Below are 18,883 nucleotides of genomic sequence, written 5' to 3' on the forward strand. Positions count from 1 at the left end.
TCATCTTAAATCACCGCCAATATATGTGGGGGCCTCTGTCTGCCTTTCGGGGAAATTTCTCTAGAGGTGAGCCAGGACTATATTTTCCTCTGCCAGGATTAGTTAGTCCTCCGGCCGGCGCTGGGCGTCTAGGGATAAAACGCAGGCTACGCTACCCGGCTACTGTTAGTTGTGCGGCAGGTTTAGTTCATGGTCAGTTTAAGTTTCCATCCTTCCAAGAGCTAGTTCCTATGTATGCTGGGCTATGTTCTCTTGCCATTGAGAACCATAACAGTACCGGTACATAGAGACATCCAAGAGTCTCAAGAGCCCGGCACTCACAGCCAATTATGGTGTCAGAATAAATATAAACAAAAAATAAATAAACTGCAATTTGATCAGAACAGTAAAGTTGTAATACTCACTTTCAACAGTCTTCTTTTTGAAGAAAAAACAAACAAAAAGGAATAAAACGATAGCGGAAGCTGCAGAGCTGAGGATGACCAACATAAAGATATTTTCTTTATCCCCATTCAGGGAAATGGAAACTTGAAACTCTTTGGATTCTACAGATAATCCCGCACCTACAGAAAAAACACAGTTGAAAGTACGTGTGAAGAAGTTCTAGTTTTATTCAGTATCTTTCATGAAAGAGAAAAAGAAGAAGATTTAAAAACCATTCTACAAAATTGGGCAAAATTTGTAAAACTTAATTGTAGAAAATATTCCAATAATTTTATAAATCAGTCACCTGTTATACAATATTTGTATGCTAATTAATCAAAATGTCTCTTCAGAGTGGAAGAGAGCTAGAACTCTAGTGCCACCTATTGGAAGTTAGCAATCCTGCAAGTCAATGTTGACCCTTTAACGAGCCTTGTCACATGACTTAGGATAAGAGGCCAAACCAGATCTCCACTTTGCACTGACGAGGGGCAGTACCCCGAAACACACTGTCTGCAAATCGAGATCTGGTTTGGCTCTTATCCTAAGTCATGTGACAAGGCTCGTTAAAGGGTCAACATTAACTTGTAGGATTGTTACCTTCCAATAGGTGGCACTAGAGTTCTAGTTCTCTTCCTCTCTGAAGAGACAATTTGCATAATTAGCATATTACACAGAGGAGCATTGTGGCTTTAAGTCTCCTCATCTCGGCATGCTCCACAAGGCGGGAGAAGGGAGCCAGCCAATTGAAATGTATCACGGCATACAGAAACCACAGAGACCTGTAGGTGATGTACAGATTTACACAATGGGGGAAATGTTTATTTAAATAAAGTATTTTTTGTGGGTGTTATTCTTTTTTTTTACTGGGTTAGTACTGTATGGGGGTGTCTCCTAGAAACCTCTCTATTACTAACACCAGGGCTTGATGTTGGCTGTGTTTGTGGACTATTCACAGCTTACATCTGCCCCAACTACAATCACCCCGATTGCCAACGCACTATGGTGTCCGGAAGAGCCAAGGCAAAGCATCAGCATTAGAGTATCTCATAGGATGCGCCAGTTCTTGGGCAGCTGTGAGCTGATGTTTTTAGGGTAGGAAGGGCCCAATAACCAGGGACCTTCCCAGCCTGATATCAGCTCACAGCTGTCTGCTTTACCTTTGCTGGTTACCAAAAATGTCATTTTTTTAAATGTATTTATTCTGATAATCCATGTACAATAAGCTACACACACAAGGCACAAATTATATATGTGATAGATATCTATTTATCTATCAATCTATCTCTATCTTTGCACATTTTCAACACATACAAATCTTTTATTTGCTTTCTGGATTCTATTCCAGTACTTTTCACGCGGATGACACACGGAAGTCACACAGGTGCCATCCAAGTGCTGTACGTGTTTACATCCGTGCTGCCGAAAAAACCTGACTTGTCTATGTGTGTGTTACATGGACACACGGTCTGTGTGAAAACACGCACATGTGCGCAGCCGCACATGTCATAATGGGTACATATGGATACGTGTCTCCGGTAGGTGGAGAAACGGATGCCACACGTCCTGGAGCCATGAATATGTTAAGGAGGCCTTACATAGCTGTAGGTTTTTAGGATGTCCCCGCTGCCCCCTATTTTATACAATAAAGTTATTTTGGGCACAATATACTCTTTTCTTTAGGCGTTTTTACTCATGCCCTCTGGTTTAAAGTAATTATTATTAGTCGATGGTAGCAATTGTGGGACATTATTATTAAAGGAGGCCAATTTGAGGACAACATTACTGTATGGGGGCCCCGAATAGATGAATATTACTCCACAAAGGGGGACAGGACATTAAAATATTCCTTCATGTGTCCCTTACATTTTTTAAATCTAAATTCATGAAGACGCAATGAGGGATTCCAACTGTCCTGAGACATAAAAGGAAGACGCTATTACTGCATAAAGGGCAGAAATGGCGCAGGTTACTACTGCATTGTCCCTGTGGCGTCCCTACGACTGTATCATTGCCCCTGGGGAAGGGCTGTTACTGTTGTATTTGATCACAAAGATGAATATTACTAAATGGGGCCACAAAGAGTAATTTCACCATTGCATGGGAGCCACAAGAGGGGAGATATGCAATTATACTGTTTTGGGACCGCAGAGGGGGCATTTCTACTGTGAGGGGGTCACAAAGGGAGATATCACTACTGTCATATATTATATTTTTGCAGATACTGGTGCTATAGGGATAACAAAATGGTGGAACTGGTACTGTGCAGGGCATCGGGGTGGTACTTTTACACATTTCTTCATCTGGGGCAGTGTAGAAGTGGGGAAAAGTGTGGGGGATGCTGTAGAGGTGATCAGTCATAGATATATGTGTGTTACTTTTTCGAGAGACAAGTCTTGGCTGAAAGAAATTACAGCGATCTGTGCTGGATGAAGAAGAAAAGCAAAAATTAATGACTTCATTTAGATGCGTTACCGATGAGTGACTGGATTTACTTGCACTATATGCTATATACAATCTCTGGTGTATAATGTCACTGGTGGAACCATTAGTGCTAGTAATGTGGTTTTTGATAATGGTCAGTATGGTGGTATTATTCGCCACAATGTGGTGGTAATATGTGGTCTGGTTCATGGGGTGGCGGTATTCATGCCTTGTATGTGGTATTATTAGCATATTGGTCTTTGCATAGTGGATTTTGGATGTTGGTTATACTTAGACACCACGTGGTAATAATATATGGTCATTGTGTGGTGGTATATATCCTCTTTATTTAGTTTATTATTGTGGATAAGTTTTGGTATAGTGGACTAACAATATGGTGATACTTGGTAACTGTATGATGACTATTTAGAAGTATTACTTAGAAAACACAGCGATAAGATCATTTTCTGTGTGTCATATATTTCATCTGTAGTCTTGTTTTTGATGGGGGGGAGGAGGGGTTAAACACATACAGTCATGGCCAAAAGTGTTGGCACCCTTGTAATTGATCTAAAAAAAAAAAAAAGTATTTCTCCCACAAAAATCATTATTACACATGTTTTGTTATACACAAGTTTACTTATTTTGTGTGTATTGAAACAACACAAAAAAAAGAAAAAAAAAAGCAAATTGGCCATCATTTCACTAAAAAAAATGAAATTTTGCAGCACTGCAGCACATATTGTTAGCATCTTTCCAAAATTGTGGGTAAAAAATTTGTTTCAAGCATGTGATGCTCATTCAAACTCACTTGTGGCAAGTAACAGGTGTGAGCAATTTGAAATTCACACCTAAAACAAGATAAAAAAGGGGAGAAGTTCACTCAGTCTTTGCATTGTGTGTCTGTGTGTGCCACACTAAGCACGGAGAACAGAAAGAGATGAAGAGAACCTTCTGAGGACTTGAGAACTAAAATTGTTGAAAAATATTAATAATCTTAAGGTTACAAGTCCATCTCCAGAGATCTGGATGTTCCTTTGTCTCCGGTGCACAACATAATCAAGATGTTTACAACCCTTGGCACTGTTGCTAATCTTCCTGGATGTGGAAAGCAGAGACAAATTGATGAAAGGTTGCAACGCAGGATAAGATGATTAGTACATAAGCAGCCCCAATCAAGTTCCAAAGAAATTCAAGCTGTCCTGCAGACTCAGAGTGCAGCAGTGTCAGCGTGAACTATCTGCTGACAATTGAATGTAATAAAACGCTTTGTGCTTTAGCAGGAGGACCCCATTGCTGACACAAAGACATAAAAAGCTAGACTGCAGTTTGCCAAAATATAAGTGAGGAAGCCAAAATCCATCAGGGAAAGAGATGAGACCAAGATAGAGCTTTTTGGTAAAGCCCATTATTCTACTGTTTACCAAAAACAGAATGAGGCCTACAAAGAACAAAACACAGTACCTATAGTCAAATATAGTGGAGGCTTAAAGATGTTTTGGGGTTGTCTTGCTGCTTCTGGAACTGGGTGCTTTGACTCTGTGCAGCGCATCTTGAAATCTGAAGATTACTAAAGGATTTTGGGTCACGATGTAGTGCCAAATGTAGAAAACTGGGCTTGCATCCTAGGTCATGGGTCTTACAGCAGGACAATTACCCCACACATAGTGCAAGAAGCCCCCAGAAATGGATGGAAACAAAGTGCGGGAGAGTTCTGAAGTGGCAGCAATGATTCTGGATATAAATCCCATTGAACATCTGTGGAGAGATCTTAAAATTGCTGTTGGGAGAAGACGCCTTCACATATGAGAGACTTGGAGCAGTTTGCAAAAAAAAGAGTGATCCAAAATACCAGTTAGAGGGTGTAAGAATTTTGTTGATTGTTATAGGAAACGATTGATTGCTGTTATTATTCGAAAGGTTGTGCAACTAAATATTAAACTGAGGGTGCCAACAGTTTTGCCCATTTTGGGGGTTTTGTGTGCAATTATGTCCAATTTGCATTTTTTTTCTGTGTTTTTTTTTTTGTGTAGTTCCAATACACGCAAAGGAAATAAACATCTGTAATTGCAATAATTTTCTGGGAGAAATAATTGGTTTTCTGGAACAATTTCAACTGTGTCAACACTATCGACGATGACTGTATTTCTTCCTGGGATTTAGGCTATGTGCACACGTTGAGGATTTCTATGCGGATTTTTCCACTCAGTTTTTGAAAAATCCGCAGGTAAAAGCGTCTGTTTTGCAGATTTCACCTGCATTTTACCACCTGCGGATTCCTATAAAGGAGCAGGTGTAAAACGCTGCAGAATCTGCACAAAGAATTGACATGCTGCAGAAAATACAACGCTACGCTTTCGCATGGTATTTTCCACAGCATGTGTGGAGCGCCCCACTGCCGCAGGGCCGAGGGGTACCCGGTACCGGGCCTCTGTGTCTCGGTTCTGGGGTTGTCACGGTGGCTAGACCCGGTCCGTGACCCTGCTGAGGGTCGTCCAATGAAAGGTGTGGATGGTGATGATGTTGTGGTGGTGCGGTGCAGGTCGCAGTAAATAACGAGGACACCAGGTTGCAGTCTCTTTACCTCTTTACTGAAGGCTTCAGGATCCTCAATCCGGAATACGGTTAACCGGGCTGCGTAAGTCCGGCTGGTCCGATGGCACCTCCAGGGTTCCCTTTGCAGGTGGAAATCTGTGCCTACCTTCTAGCGCTTGTGTGTTGTGGTCCTCCCCTGCTGTGCTTACGGGATAGTCCCCACAACTGTTGTGTCTGTTTCTGAAGTTCCCTCACAACTCGATTATGATGTTCTGCTTCGTCCCCCAGATGATATGGCTAGGACGCACCCGTATGACGGGTAGGCTCGGAGGTCTTCCGGGACCCTAGAGTCGCCCCTCTCCAAATGTTGCCCCCTATGTCTTCTTAGGTGATTTGAGTGAGACAGCCTGCCTATAACTGACTGTCCTGCAGTAGGTTTGAAGTAAGGCCTGGAGCTCAATACTTCCTTGGCGTTCCGGCCACCGGCTGCGCGCCTCAGTAGGATGTTGCCTCGACTTACAGCATGACTCCTACTGGTGTTTCTCCTTGTTGCGTTGATCTCGTTTCTCACTCAGCACAATAAACCTCGCTTCTTGTCCTTTCTTGGGGTATCGCCGCGATGAAGTGCAGGCGCGGTCCCGTAACATTCTTTCTGTTCGCTAGGCCGCTGTCAGGATCCCACCCCTGACAGGGACCCTCCTGAATCTTTCCCTGCAACACCCTCTGCCACAGGATGTTGCCTGGTTCCAACCCAGTCAGCTTTCTGACTAACTTCCTATCCAACCCCCAGTTTTACCAGATTGTGAGGAGTGGCCTAATACATAGCACCCTTAGCTCCCCCTGGAGGCCAGACTGTGAAGTGTATTGGTGTCTGTGATACCTGGTCAGGTGAACTCCTTCAGTGCCATCGGACGTACCATAGCCCCCCTTAGCGTCGGAGCATCAGTACTGCAACGACCAGGACTCTGGGGCGCTGCACTCCCCCCCGGTTAAATCCAGTACTCCTGGACTGGGAAGAAAACAACAATACATGTCAGCAAAAAGACATACAAATTTGAAATGCAATAACAATAAGCAAATTTGAACAGAGCTTCCCTTTATGGGAGGTGAGGACACTTGAACATTACATACATGGTTAAATACTTTAAATAACATACTATAAATAACTTTTCTTACCCAACCGGGTATTCTACTAAGTGCAAATTTTTGAACAATAATTTAACGTTGCCTTTAAGGATGTACACGCTGAATCCACTAAAGACCTTCTTATAAAACACTATAAGGCTAATCAACTTTTTCTTCACTTTCCATCCTTACATCTGCAGGACCGCCTGTCTATCTGCCCCAGGCCTACTGCCTCTCGCTCTGTTGCAGGACCGCCCCTTTCTGCCCGGGCCTACTGCCTTTCTGCTACTATACACAGTATAGAACTTATCAACCTTCCCTCAGTTCAGGATCACTGAGCCATCTCGGTATGGCTCCTAGGAGGACTCACCGACTAACCCCATACGGGTTCACTTCCTGTCCTCATTCTTCTAGCAACATCATTAAACATTTCTCACAGTTAACTAGCTCACTACATATAACTTTTATATGTAAGCATTATTAGTACTTCCTTTTAAAGCATCATCATTCTTTAAGTGCTATTGATGAACGTTCCCTTTAAGAGGGGACCAAGTCTCTATGAGGTAGTGCAACTTCTCAAGCTGCAAGTCCGTATGCAGCAAGGACTCCGATACTACTTCCAGGAACAGTTTCTTCGCAAAGAGTCCTTTTCTTTGTAAAACCAGTAGAGGGCACCTTTAAGAAGGTGCAAACTATTTACAATAAGTTTGTAATCATGCAGTGTTCATGATCCAGCAGTTCTTTTCAACAACGATGAACAAGAAACAAAAACAAAAGCAAAAAGACAAAAATAGGGATCCCGGGTAAACTAAGGGATCCCTTTAAGAGTTAACCCTAATCGGGTTGTAGCAGCAAGAAGACACATAAAAGGACGGACAGTTAACTATATACAGTTTGCAAAGCACTTTAAAGCTTCATAGTAAATTGCAAGACATCAGCCGGTAGTGGATATCTCCTGACCGTGGCGGCTTCGGTCCCTGGTCTCCGGCTGATGCGGTGTCAGTATCGGTGGTTGGTCTCTCGGGTGCAGTCAGATCACCCGGTCTCTGGATTCGAAGGCTAACCCTGGCTGCAAGCTCGGTAGCTGCAACAAGGCGTACGGTGGCGATAGTAGCAAGATCTGTCAAGTCTGGTTCAATCATGGTCGAGGCAACAGGTGACACCCCCTCAGCCCCACATCGTTGGACTTTCCGAGCGCACCATCCTTGTGCACTCCGGTGGTGGGTGTAGGTCACCTGATCCCCCTTTGCAATAGTGGGTCACCATATCTGTTGCGGAAAGGAGTCTTCACATCATGACTAGTAACGAAGACGTCAGTCGGTAGTCCCGGTTCCTGTATGGAGCCCCAACCCCGCTTTGGGTGAAAGGCCAGCACAGTTCCCCGCTTTACCACGTCTTTCCTGCCGTGCGCAGGCTTCGGGTGTTTCACTTTTGGCGCGTCAGTTTGTTCTGTCTCTTTTCAGTTTTTCCAGTGTAAGATCAGGCATTGTTTATATTGCTCCCAAGTGAGCACAGCAAGGGTGAGGCCTTCCTCCCGAGCTCCATCTGGCCCAATCCGGGGGGTATCCCACTGAAAGATCACCCCCTCTGAGCTCACATCTAGGGGTTCCCCCATCTTGATCGGTAGCGGAGGCACCAGCTTCCCCATCATGTCGGGGCTTAGCACCACCAGCTCCGCTGAGAGGAACTGGTCATTGTTGGGGTGAGGAGCGGTCGCGGGAGAGGGATTGGTCAGGAGAGCCGGCTCTGTCAGGGGAGCAGAATCGGCCTGGGGAATAGGGGCGCCTTCCATACCTGCACCTGATGTGATTCCACCGATGTCGATCCGTTCCGCTGACAAGGACACTGGAATCGGCTGCAGCCCGGACCGCGGCTCCTCCAAGGTGGCCTCTCGATGTGGCTCCGCTCTCCATGGCTCCGCACCTGCTTGCTCTGTGGTCAGGATAGGTAGGCTCGGCTCCTCCGCCGGCGGCTCCAAGGAGTTCAGATCCTTCAGCTGTGGTGGATGCGGTTCCGCCTCTGGTGGGTGAGGGCAAGCCGGGATCACTTCGCCGTCGCTCGGGCACCTGCTGATCATCTTCGCTGTCTTGAGATCGGCAGCCGTGCATGTACCTGACTCCGCCATTTCTCCGAGGTCGAGCTCCTTCTTCACCTCGTTCCCGCCGTTGCAAATCAGGGGGCGGTTCTCCTCTGCTGCTGGGCAGGTCGTCATCTCGCAGCAGAAGTCGGAGGGGGCGGTCGCTGCTTTTGGCACCGCTGTGATAGTCTCCTCCCATGACACGCCCTTCTTCTTCCTCTGCGCTCTCCGTAGCGCTGTAATGGCGGCGGTTTTGGCGGGAACTTTTGGCGGCAAGTGGCAATACACAGTCTTTGCAATAAGTCACAGTCCAAGTATAATAAATCACAGTTCCAAGGCACACATGACCTGATTCTTCAGGCTTAAGTAGATCCTGTTCGTGATGCCAAGTTGGAGCGCCGAGGGGCACCCGGTACCGGGCCTCTGTGTCTCGGTTCTGGGGTTGTCACGGTGGCTAGACCTGGTCCTGACCCTGCTGAGGGGCGTCCAATGAAAGGTGTGGATGGTGATGATGTTGTGGTGGTGCGGTGCAGGTCGCAGTAAATAACAAGGACACCAGGTTGCAGTCTCTTTACCTCTTTACTGAAGGCTTCAGGTTCCTCGGCGCTCCGGCCACCGGCTGCGCGCCTCAGTAGGATGTTGCCTCGACTTACAGCACGACTCCTACTGGTGTTTCTCCTTGTTGCGTTGATCTCGTTTCTCACTCAGCACAATAAACCTCGCTTCTTGTCCTTTCTTGGGGTACCGCCGCGCTGAAGTGCAGGCGCGGTCCTGTAACATTCTTTCTGTTCGCTAGGCCGCTGACAGGATCCCACCCCTGACAGGGACCCCCCTGAATCTTCCCCTGCAACACCCTCTGCCACAGCTTTCTGACTAACTTCCTATCCAACCCCCAGTTTTACCAGATTGTGAGGAGTGGCCTAAAACATAGCACCCTTAGCTCCCCCTGGAGGCCAGTCTGTGAAGTGTATTGGTGTCTGTGATACCTGGTCAGGTGAACTCCTTCAGTGCCATCGGACGTACCATAGCCCCCCTTAGCGGCGGAGCGTCAGTACTGAAATGACCAGGACTCTGGGGCGCTGCATGTGCACTGCAGATTATGTTTTCCATAGGTTTACATGGTACTGTAAACTCATGGAAAACTGCTGCGAATCCACAGCGGCCAATCCGCTGCGGAACCGCAGCCAAATCCACAGCATGTGCACATAGCCTTAGAACGCCACAGAGGCCCGTACATCTGAGCATCACACTGGTGAGGATTCAGGTTCAAATTTTGCACCACGGCCCAAAGGACCTAGTTACTTGTGATAATTTTTGGTAAACTGTGCGTAGCTAATTGGTTTAGTAGAACACCAGAGCAGCCAATGAGAATCTGTAGGATGCTCCAGGTCTAGAGATGTAGAAAATAGTAAATAAAAAATATGTGACCCAATTTAAATAATGTATTTTTTTAATTTAATTTTAAGCTCTGCCACTGTTACTTTTTGTTTTATCAAATAAAATATATCTGCAAAGAATTTTAACCCCTTTCTGCTGACCCGCTCTTCCAAGAGCCTTTATTTTTTTTCCAACGACACAGAGAAGCCATGTCAGGGTTTAATTTTTTGTTTCGTTTTTGTGAAGTTGTCGTTTTGGATAACATCACTCCATCCTGTTTCCATAAAATGTACTGGAAAAATGACAAACATTGGGACTCAAAAAGACAATATTAAGAATGGGGGCACAATGCTGACACTATTAATAATGGGAACATACTGACATACTGCTGACACTATTAATAATATGAGACACTATTAATAATGGGAACATACTGCTGACAATATTAACAATTGGGAGTCACACTGCTGACACTATTAATAATGGGGGCACAATGCTGACACTATCAATAATGGAGGACACTGTTGACATTATTAATAATAGGGAACACACTGCTGATAATAATGGGGTCACACTTTTGACACTTAATAATGGGGGACATACTGTTGACACTATTAATAATAGGGGACACACTGCTGAACTATTAATAATTGGAACATACTGCTGACATTATTAATAATGGGGGGTCACACTTTGAACATTATTAATAATGGGGGTCACACTTTTGACACTATTAATAATGGGGACATTGTGTTGGCAATATTAATAATGGGGACACACTGCTGACACTATTAATAATAGGAGACACTATTAATAATGGGAACACACTGCTGACACTATTAATAATGGGAACATACAGGGCCGGACTGGGACTAAATTTCAGCCCTGGCATCTGAAGTTACACAGGCCCACTTGTCACATGGTGACTGTATAATATCTTTGTACACTTGTAGGCAGGGCCGGTTTTAGGCAAAGTGGGGCCCTAGGCAAAGTTTGAAATGGGGCCCCAAATGCTAACATATCGCACATCACACAAAAGCATTTCGGTTGTATTTACAAGCGCAGAGTTCAGGCCGCTAAATGAGTTTGATCAACAATACTGAAGTTGTTCAACGCTTGTTTCCTGACCTCTTTCCACCAGCTGAGGAATAATGATGGGACAGAACAATCACTAAGGGTACCGTCACACATTGAAATTTTCATCGCTGCGACGGCACGATCCGTGACGTCGCAGCGATCGTATGAATATCGCTCCAGCGTCGTAGACTGCGGTCAAACGTTGCAATCACGGCGCTGGAGCGATGCCGAAGTCCCCGGGTAACCAGGGTAAACATCGGGTAACTAAGCGCAGGGCCGCGCTTAGTAACCCGATGTTTACCCTGGTTACCAGCGTAAACGTAAAAAAACAAACAGTACATACTCACCCGTCGATGTCCTTCAGGTCCCTTGCCGTCTGCTTCCTGTTCTGAGTGCAGCCGTAACAGTGAGAGCAGAGCGCAGCACCTCTGTGATCTGCTCTCACTTTCCGGCCGGCACTCAGAGCAGGAAGCAGACGGCAAGGGACCTGAAGGACACCGACGGGTGAGCATGTACGGTTTGTTTTTTTACGTTTACGCTTGTAACCAGGGTAAACATCGGGTTACTAAGCGCGGCCCTGCACTTAGTTACCCGATGTTTACCCTGGTTACAAGCGAAGACATCGCTGGATCGCTGTCACACACAACGATCCAGCGATGTCAGCGGGTGATCAAGCGACGAAAGAAAGTTCCATACGATCTGCTACGACGTACGATTCTCAGCAGGGTCCCTGATCGCTGCTGCGTGTCAGACACTGCGATATCGTAACGATATCGCTAGAACGTCACGAATCGTAACGTCGTAGCGATGGAAATTTCAATGTGTGACGGTACCCTAAGAGATCACCATACAGTATCATGTTATCAGCAGCACATCTACAGTTTACACCGGCGATGTGCTGCTGAGAACAATGATTTTTGTTCCAGCAAAAACAATCTGAATATGCAGCATTTTACTTGTTTAGTAAAATACACCCCATAGTCCTCCATATATTATAATGTGCACCACAGTCCTCCATATAGTATAATACACTCCCTATAGTCCTCCATATATTAAAATACACTGATCAGTCCTCCATATAGCATAATACACTCCTCATAGTGCTCCATATAGTATAATGCATCCATGTAGTACAATTAACTTCTCATAGTATAATGCACCCCATAGTTCTTCATATAGCATAAGGTATTCCCCATAGTCTTCAATACAGTATAATGCAGCCCACATATAGTATAATGCAGCCACCACCCTACAGAATATAATGCAGCCACCCCATAGAATATAATACAGCCCACCTCCCCATAATATATAATGTAGCCCCCATAGAATATAATGCAGCCCCCCATAGTATATAACACAGCATCCCCAATAGAATATAATATACCCCCAAAATAGTATATAACAGCCACATAGTATATAACACGGCCTCCCCCATAGAATATAATATACCCCCCATAGTATATAGCACAAACCGCATAGCAGATAACACAGCCCACGTAGCAGTATACAGCACAGCCCACGTAGTAGTATACAGAACAGCCCACTTAGCAGTATACAGCACAGTCCACACAATAGTGTATAGCACAGCCCACACAGTAGTATACAGCACTGCCCACACAGTAGTATACAGTACAGCCCACACAGTAGTATACAGCACTGGCCACACAGTAGTATACAGCACAGCCCACATAGTATACATCACAGCCCACAGTAGTATATAGCACAGCCCGCATAGTAGTATACAGCACTGCCCACATAGTAGTATGCAGCACAGCCCACACAGTAGTATATAGCACAGCCCACATAGTAGTATACAGCAGAGCCCACATAGTAGTATATTGCACAGCCCACAAAGTAGTATATAGCACAGCCCACATAGTAGTATACAGCAGAGCCCACATAGCAGTATATAGCTCTGCCCACATAGTAGTATACAGCACAGCACACATAGTAGTATACAGCAGAGCCCACATCTCTCCTCCCCACTAGAGTGGCCCCACAGTCCAGTAAAAAAAAAATACAAGCTCCTCACCTTTCCTCGTGCCTGCCGTGCCTGCTCCCTGCTCCTGTCTCAGTGGCTGCCGCTGCACTGCCTAGGACACAGTGAGTGCACGTGCACCCGCAGTGACAGAGGCAGAGCGGGGAATGATGGGAGAGGGAGTGTCAGCAGACGCTCTCTCCTCCATCATTGCATTCAAATATAGTTGAATGCAGCAGCGGCGACGCTGGGGGGGAAGGGTGATTCGGCGCGCAGCGGCCCGCTACTGGCACCGGCCCTTCTGGCATTCGCCAGAACTGCCCAATGGCCAGTCCGGCCCTGGGAACATACTGCTAACACTATTAATGGGTACTGTAAGACTACTCTTACTGAGTGTATTGGGGGACACTCGCTTGGCACGGGATTCAAGCACACGGGCACGGGTTTTTTAAACAAAACAGTCCATATGGTTTATTAAGCCTCATAAACCGGGTTATGCACAGTTCATTATGTACATCTCATGAAACACAACAGGCACCAACTGGTGATATTAACTTGCAGCTTTAAACACTTCAATTACGGCCTTGACTCACGGACACTAAACATGCTGGACCTCTCACTTCACCCAGTTACCATGGGTGTCCGTACGCCGTACACTTCACCAATGTCCCAAGTCACAGGTACCTTACGGGAGCTCCTGCTCCACCTGCTGACTCTTTGTCAGACGTCTTTTTCCGGGTAAGCTGCCTCACGGGAATCACCAACTTGCCTTTGCGGCATATCTTGGTTAGTCCAGACCCTCCGGAGGATTGTAGCTTCCCCAAGTTCCACTGTGCGCTGCTCAGGGATCCGGTCCTCCTCCCAGGACCTCCCACGCCAGCATGTGCTCTCCAGGAAGCCTCCTCCCAGGTCTTCCAACACAGGAGCATACACAGCCCATGCACAGGCCCTCAGGAACCATGTGACCCACACCCTGGCCACATTATGTACCCGTAACCACACCCACAGTAATGGATCACATGGGCTGGTCACGTGATCCTGACATCACTGCAGGTCGATTCTCACGGCCTCAATACGACTCCGTGCACATACCGGGGAGACCATGCAGCGCCCCCTACCTGTTACAGGGGTCACTGCATCACAGTACATACTGCTGACAATATTAATAATGGGGGGTCACATTGCTGACACTATTAATAATGGGGGACACAGTGCTGACAATATTAATAATGAGGGCACACTGCTGACATTATTAATACCGTAATAGATACACTATTAACAATGGAAACATACTGCTGACATTATCAATAATGGGGGACACACTTCTGACACTCTTAATAATGGGAACATACTGCTGATACTAATAATTATGGGAATATAGTGTTGACAATATTAACAATTGGGAATCATACTGCTGACACTATTAATAATATGAGACACTATTAATAATGGGAACACACTGCTGACACTATTAATAATATGAGACACTGTTAATAATGATAACACACTGCTGACACTATTAATAATGGGAACATACTGCTGACAATATTAACAATTGGAAGTCACACTGCTGACACTATTAATAATAGAGGACACTGTTGACATTATTAATAATAGGGGACACACTGTTGACACTATTAATAATAGGAACATACTGCTGATATTATTAATAATGGGGGTCACACTTTTAACACTTAATAATGGGGGGCATACTGTTGGCACTATTAATAATAGGTGACACGCTGCTGACACTATTGATAATGAGGACACACTGCTGACACTATTAATAATTGGAACATACTGCTGACATTATTAATCATCGGGGTCACACTTTTAACACTTCATAATGGGGGGCATACTGTTGGCACTATTAATAATGGGGGTCACACTTTTGACACTATTAATAATGGGGGACACTGTGTTGGCAATATTAATAATGGGGACACACTGCTGATACTATTAATAATAGGAGACACTATTAATAATGGGAACACACTGCTGACATTTAATAATTGGGGACACACTACTAACACTATTAATAATGGAAACATACTGCTGACATTATCAATAATGGGGGACACACTCCTGACACTTAATAATGGGAACATACTGCTGATACTAATAATAATGGGAATATAGTGTTGACAATATTAACAATTGGAAATCACACTGATGACACTTAATATTGGGGGACACACTGCTGACACTATTAATAATGGGGCACTGATGACACTATTAATAATGGAGACACACTGCTGACACTTTTACTAATGGGGGCACAATGCTGACATTATTAATAATGGGGGACACTGCTGATACTATTAATAATTGGGAACATACTGTTGACACTATCAATAATAGGTAGATGCATTGCTTGCGTAATGGGGGACATACTGATAGCACTTTTATTAATGAAGACACTGCTGACACTATTATTAATGGGGGCACAATGCTGACACTATTAATATAGGAGGGCACACTGCTGACATTATTAATAATGAGGTACATACTTCTAACATTATTAATAATGGAGGATACTGCTGACACTATTAACAATGGGGGGCTGACACTTAATAATGGGGGGCACACTGCTGACATTTAATAATGAGAACATACTGCAGACACTATTAATAATGGGGGCACATTGCTGAAATGATTAAAAATGAGAACATACTCATGACATCATAAATAATGGGGGACACTGCTGACACTTTTAATAATTGGGCGACATACGTGTGACACTAATAATAATAGGGGAAACACTGCTGACATTATCAATAATGTGGGACACACTGCTGGCTCTAGTAATAATAATGGGGGACATACTCTTGACACTTAATAATGGGGGACACACTGCTGACACTATTAATAATAGGGGACATACTCTTGACACTAATAAAGGGGGACACACTGCTGGCACTATTAATAATGGGGGACACTGCTGGCACTATTAATAATGGGGGACACACTGCTGACACTATTAATAATAGGGGACATACTCTTGACACTAATAATGGGGGACACACTGCTGGCACTATTAATAATGGGGGACACTGCTGGCACTATTAATAAGGGTGGACATACTCTTGACACTGTTAATAATAGGGGACACATTGATGACACTATTAATTATGGGGGACACACTGCTGATATTATTAATAATGGTGGATATACCCTTGACACTGTTAATAATAGAGGACACACTGCTGACCCTATTAATAATGAAGGATACTGTTGACACTATTAATAATAGGGGGCACACTGCTGACACTATTAATAATGGGGGACACTGCTGGAATCGGACACTATTAGGGGATAATCTACTCTTATGTCACATAATTATAAATTGGGGATATTCTGCTGGCACTATTTGTAATTGGCAAAACTTTGGTGGCACTGCTAATGGAGAAAACTCTGAAGATTCTGTGATTAATGGGGGCTACTCTACAGGCAGTAACAACAGAGGTCCTCAGTTGGCAACTAATGCTGGAGGGTCTTCACTATCACAACAGGCACTGTCTCGGCACTACTAATATTAGAGGGCACATAAGTCATTAGTGTAGTATGACCAAGCCAAACTTTCAGGTGTCGGAGCCTCGACAGCATATTTAGAGAAGAGGTCACGTGTAGGAGACAGATCTTGATGCAAATATTATTTAACGCCCATGGTGTAATTAACAGACAAATGTACATTGTCAGATCAATGGAGAAAAAAGTTTCCGCTGAGAAATTAAATATTTTCTGATGCAAACTTTTCCTTTTCAAGAAACAACATGGAGCGTGTTTATACGGCATTGTCTTTGAGCATGAAATATTGTATCGTTGGATCTGAATCTCATCCTCGGGATACGTACAAATAAAGCAGATATATTTTCTGATCTACCAAAGGAATAAAGCAGGGAGCCTCCAGCACAAGCTGCTGCTGGATTACAAATATTGAAATGACTTAGAACCATCAAGAAATGTCTCCCAAGACAAAAATATGTGTAATTACCCAACATTTTGAAGTAGGAAAAAAAAAGCAAAAACAGCAAAAAAAATAAAAGAAAAGAATTTAGTATTTCTCGACGGAAGATTGTTTTAAGGGAGCTTCACACAGAACAATAACAGATTTGCTCTCATTATTTTTGTACTTTATTCATTCACAGGGTAAATTACATAGAGGGGTGAACAGGGCATGAGACTCCATCGCTGGGGGAGCTGGTAATTTTGTTGGTGCTATGGAGCTCATGCCGTACAGGTTGCCAAAACCTTGTAGAGTGCAGGTGGGAGAACTTTTCATTCCGACTTTCCCGTTCACATGCACTATTGGCTTAGTGAGGTTGGGGTAGACCCCTGCCAGACACCTTGAGTGATTATCTTCTTTAGGAACAAGGGATGGGGTATGTTGAAAGTTAACATGCTTAATTTGTCTTTCTTCAGACATAAGGCTGAATGAATGCTGATGGAACTTCAAAGAAACATTGAAGAGTTGGCCAATCTCTCCAAAATTAGCCAACGTTAGTCTAATATATGTGGCCACCAAAAGAGCTGTCCTGGGGGGTAAAATTGAATTTTGAAAAGGGTCAGACAGTTCTACAAAAATAAAAGTATTAATTGATTTTTTGAACCTTTATTCCAATGGTTACTGGATTCTGAATGGTCTCTAGTTCCTTGTCCCATCTCCATACTTTAGAAAAGACCAAAATGCTCGCCCAGACATTAAGTGGAAACACTTGTACAATGCTCAAGTCAGTAATTGGTATTTTTGGTGCGTCAAGACTAAAGATGAGTTAATCCAAACTTAAAAGTTAGTGTCAGGTACTAAATGCCGAACACGGACTTATCCCAGAAGTCTGTTTCTGAAAGAGAGAGAGAATTCTTCCAGGTCAAAAGTATGGGTCCCCATTCGTTTCATTCAATGTTCGGCTTCTGGTTCAAGTTCGGGTAATGTTCTAGTACCCAAACCAAAATCTGGAATAAAGTTTGGGATGGGTACCAGAACCCTAACTTCCACACGTCCATTCATCCTAGTTAAGACCAGACCTCGAAGTGGAGACCAGAGGTGACCTAGTAAGCATCAAAATGGGACCTTGGGAGATTGGTGAGGGACAGTACAACTCTTTGAAAATATTAAATTTTGACTTTCCAAAAATAGGGGCAGCACTTGTTATCTGGGCCCCCTGACACTTTGGAGAACAATTTAGTGAGTACAGTCTTACCCATGAGCTCAGCATTAAGAGGACATAATAGAGATGAGCTGGTGAAAGGTTCCCTTTATCCCCCTTCCCCCAACTGATATTTGTAAACATCAAAAAATTCTTATCTGGTTCTGATTGATACATTTTATGAATGCATCCTGTTATCGTCTTTCACCGTAATAAATGTTAAATAGGGAATTTCATGACTATTCTCCATGCTCAGGGAACACATCCACCTTTTTATTTTGAATGGCAGGGAATAGAAACTCGCAATATGCCCAGTAGTGTTTTCGGAGCCTCCCCAAGGATTCGGTATAATTGTCAGTTCCAGCGATTTCACACCCCCTTGAGTTATTGAATGAAGGCCTTTCTCGAGGTACATTGTTTTGATAGACTCTTGAGGAGCCAAACAATACACAGAAATTCTAAATAAACGTGTGTTCCTTCCTACATGTGTTCTCTGCTTAGACAGGGGGAATAAATGTAATTATCGTCTGCATCTGGAGGCTCGTGTGTTTCTTACAAGGTGCATTAATAAATTATGTGTAACAGATACCTTATAAACCATGAGTAATGCATTTTATTTGCACTGACACATTCAGTAGAGCTGTACTGACAAGTCAGCCAACTATGACCATTGACCATAAGTGCCTGTATATATGTATATAGCTGTATCTGTGTAAATAA

The 18,883-nt window shown here is 44.1% G+C and overlaps 1 protein-coding gene across 1 annotated transcript in view; it reads right to left on the minus strand.

Moving 5' to 3' along the window:
- Nucleotides 1–18,883, minus strand: part of PKHD1 (PKHD1 ciliary IPT domain containing fibrocystin/polyductin) — a 785,044-nt gene that overhangs the window by 15,386 nt on the left and 750,775 nt on the right. Inside the window, exon 63 of the mRNA XM_077281797.1 lies at nucleotides 405–563. Coding sequence (XP_077137912.1) covers nucleotides 405–563 — 159 coding nt within the window. The remainder of the gene's footprint in view (nucleotides 1–404; nucleotides 564–18,883) is intronic.

Source organism: Ranitomeya variabilis, chromosome 2, assembly GCF_051348905.1.
Source record: "Ranitomeya variabilis isolate aRanVar5 chromosome 2, aRanVar5.hap1, whole genome shotgun sequence".
Lineage (NCBI taxonomy): Eukaryota > Metazoa > Chordata > Amphibia > Anura > Dendrobatidae > Ranitomeya > Ranitomeya variabilis.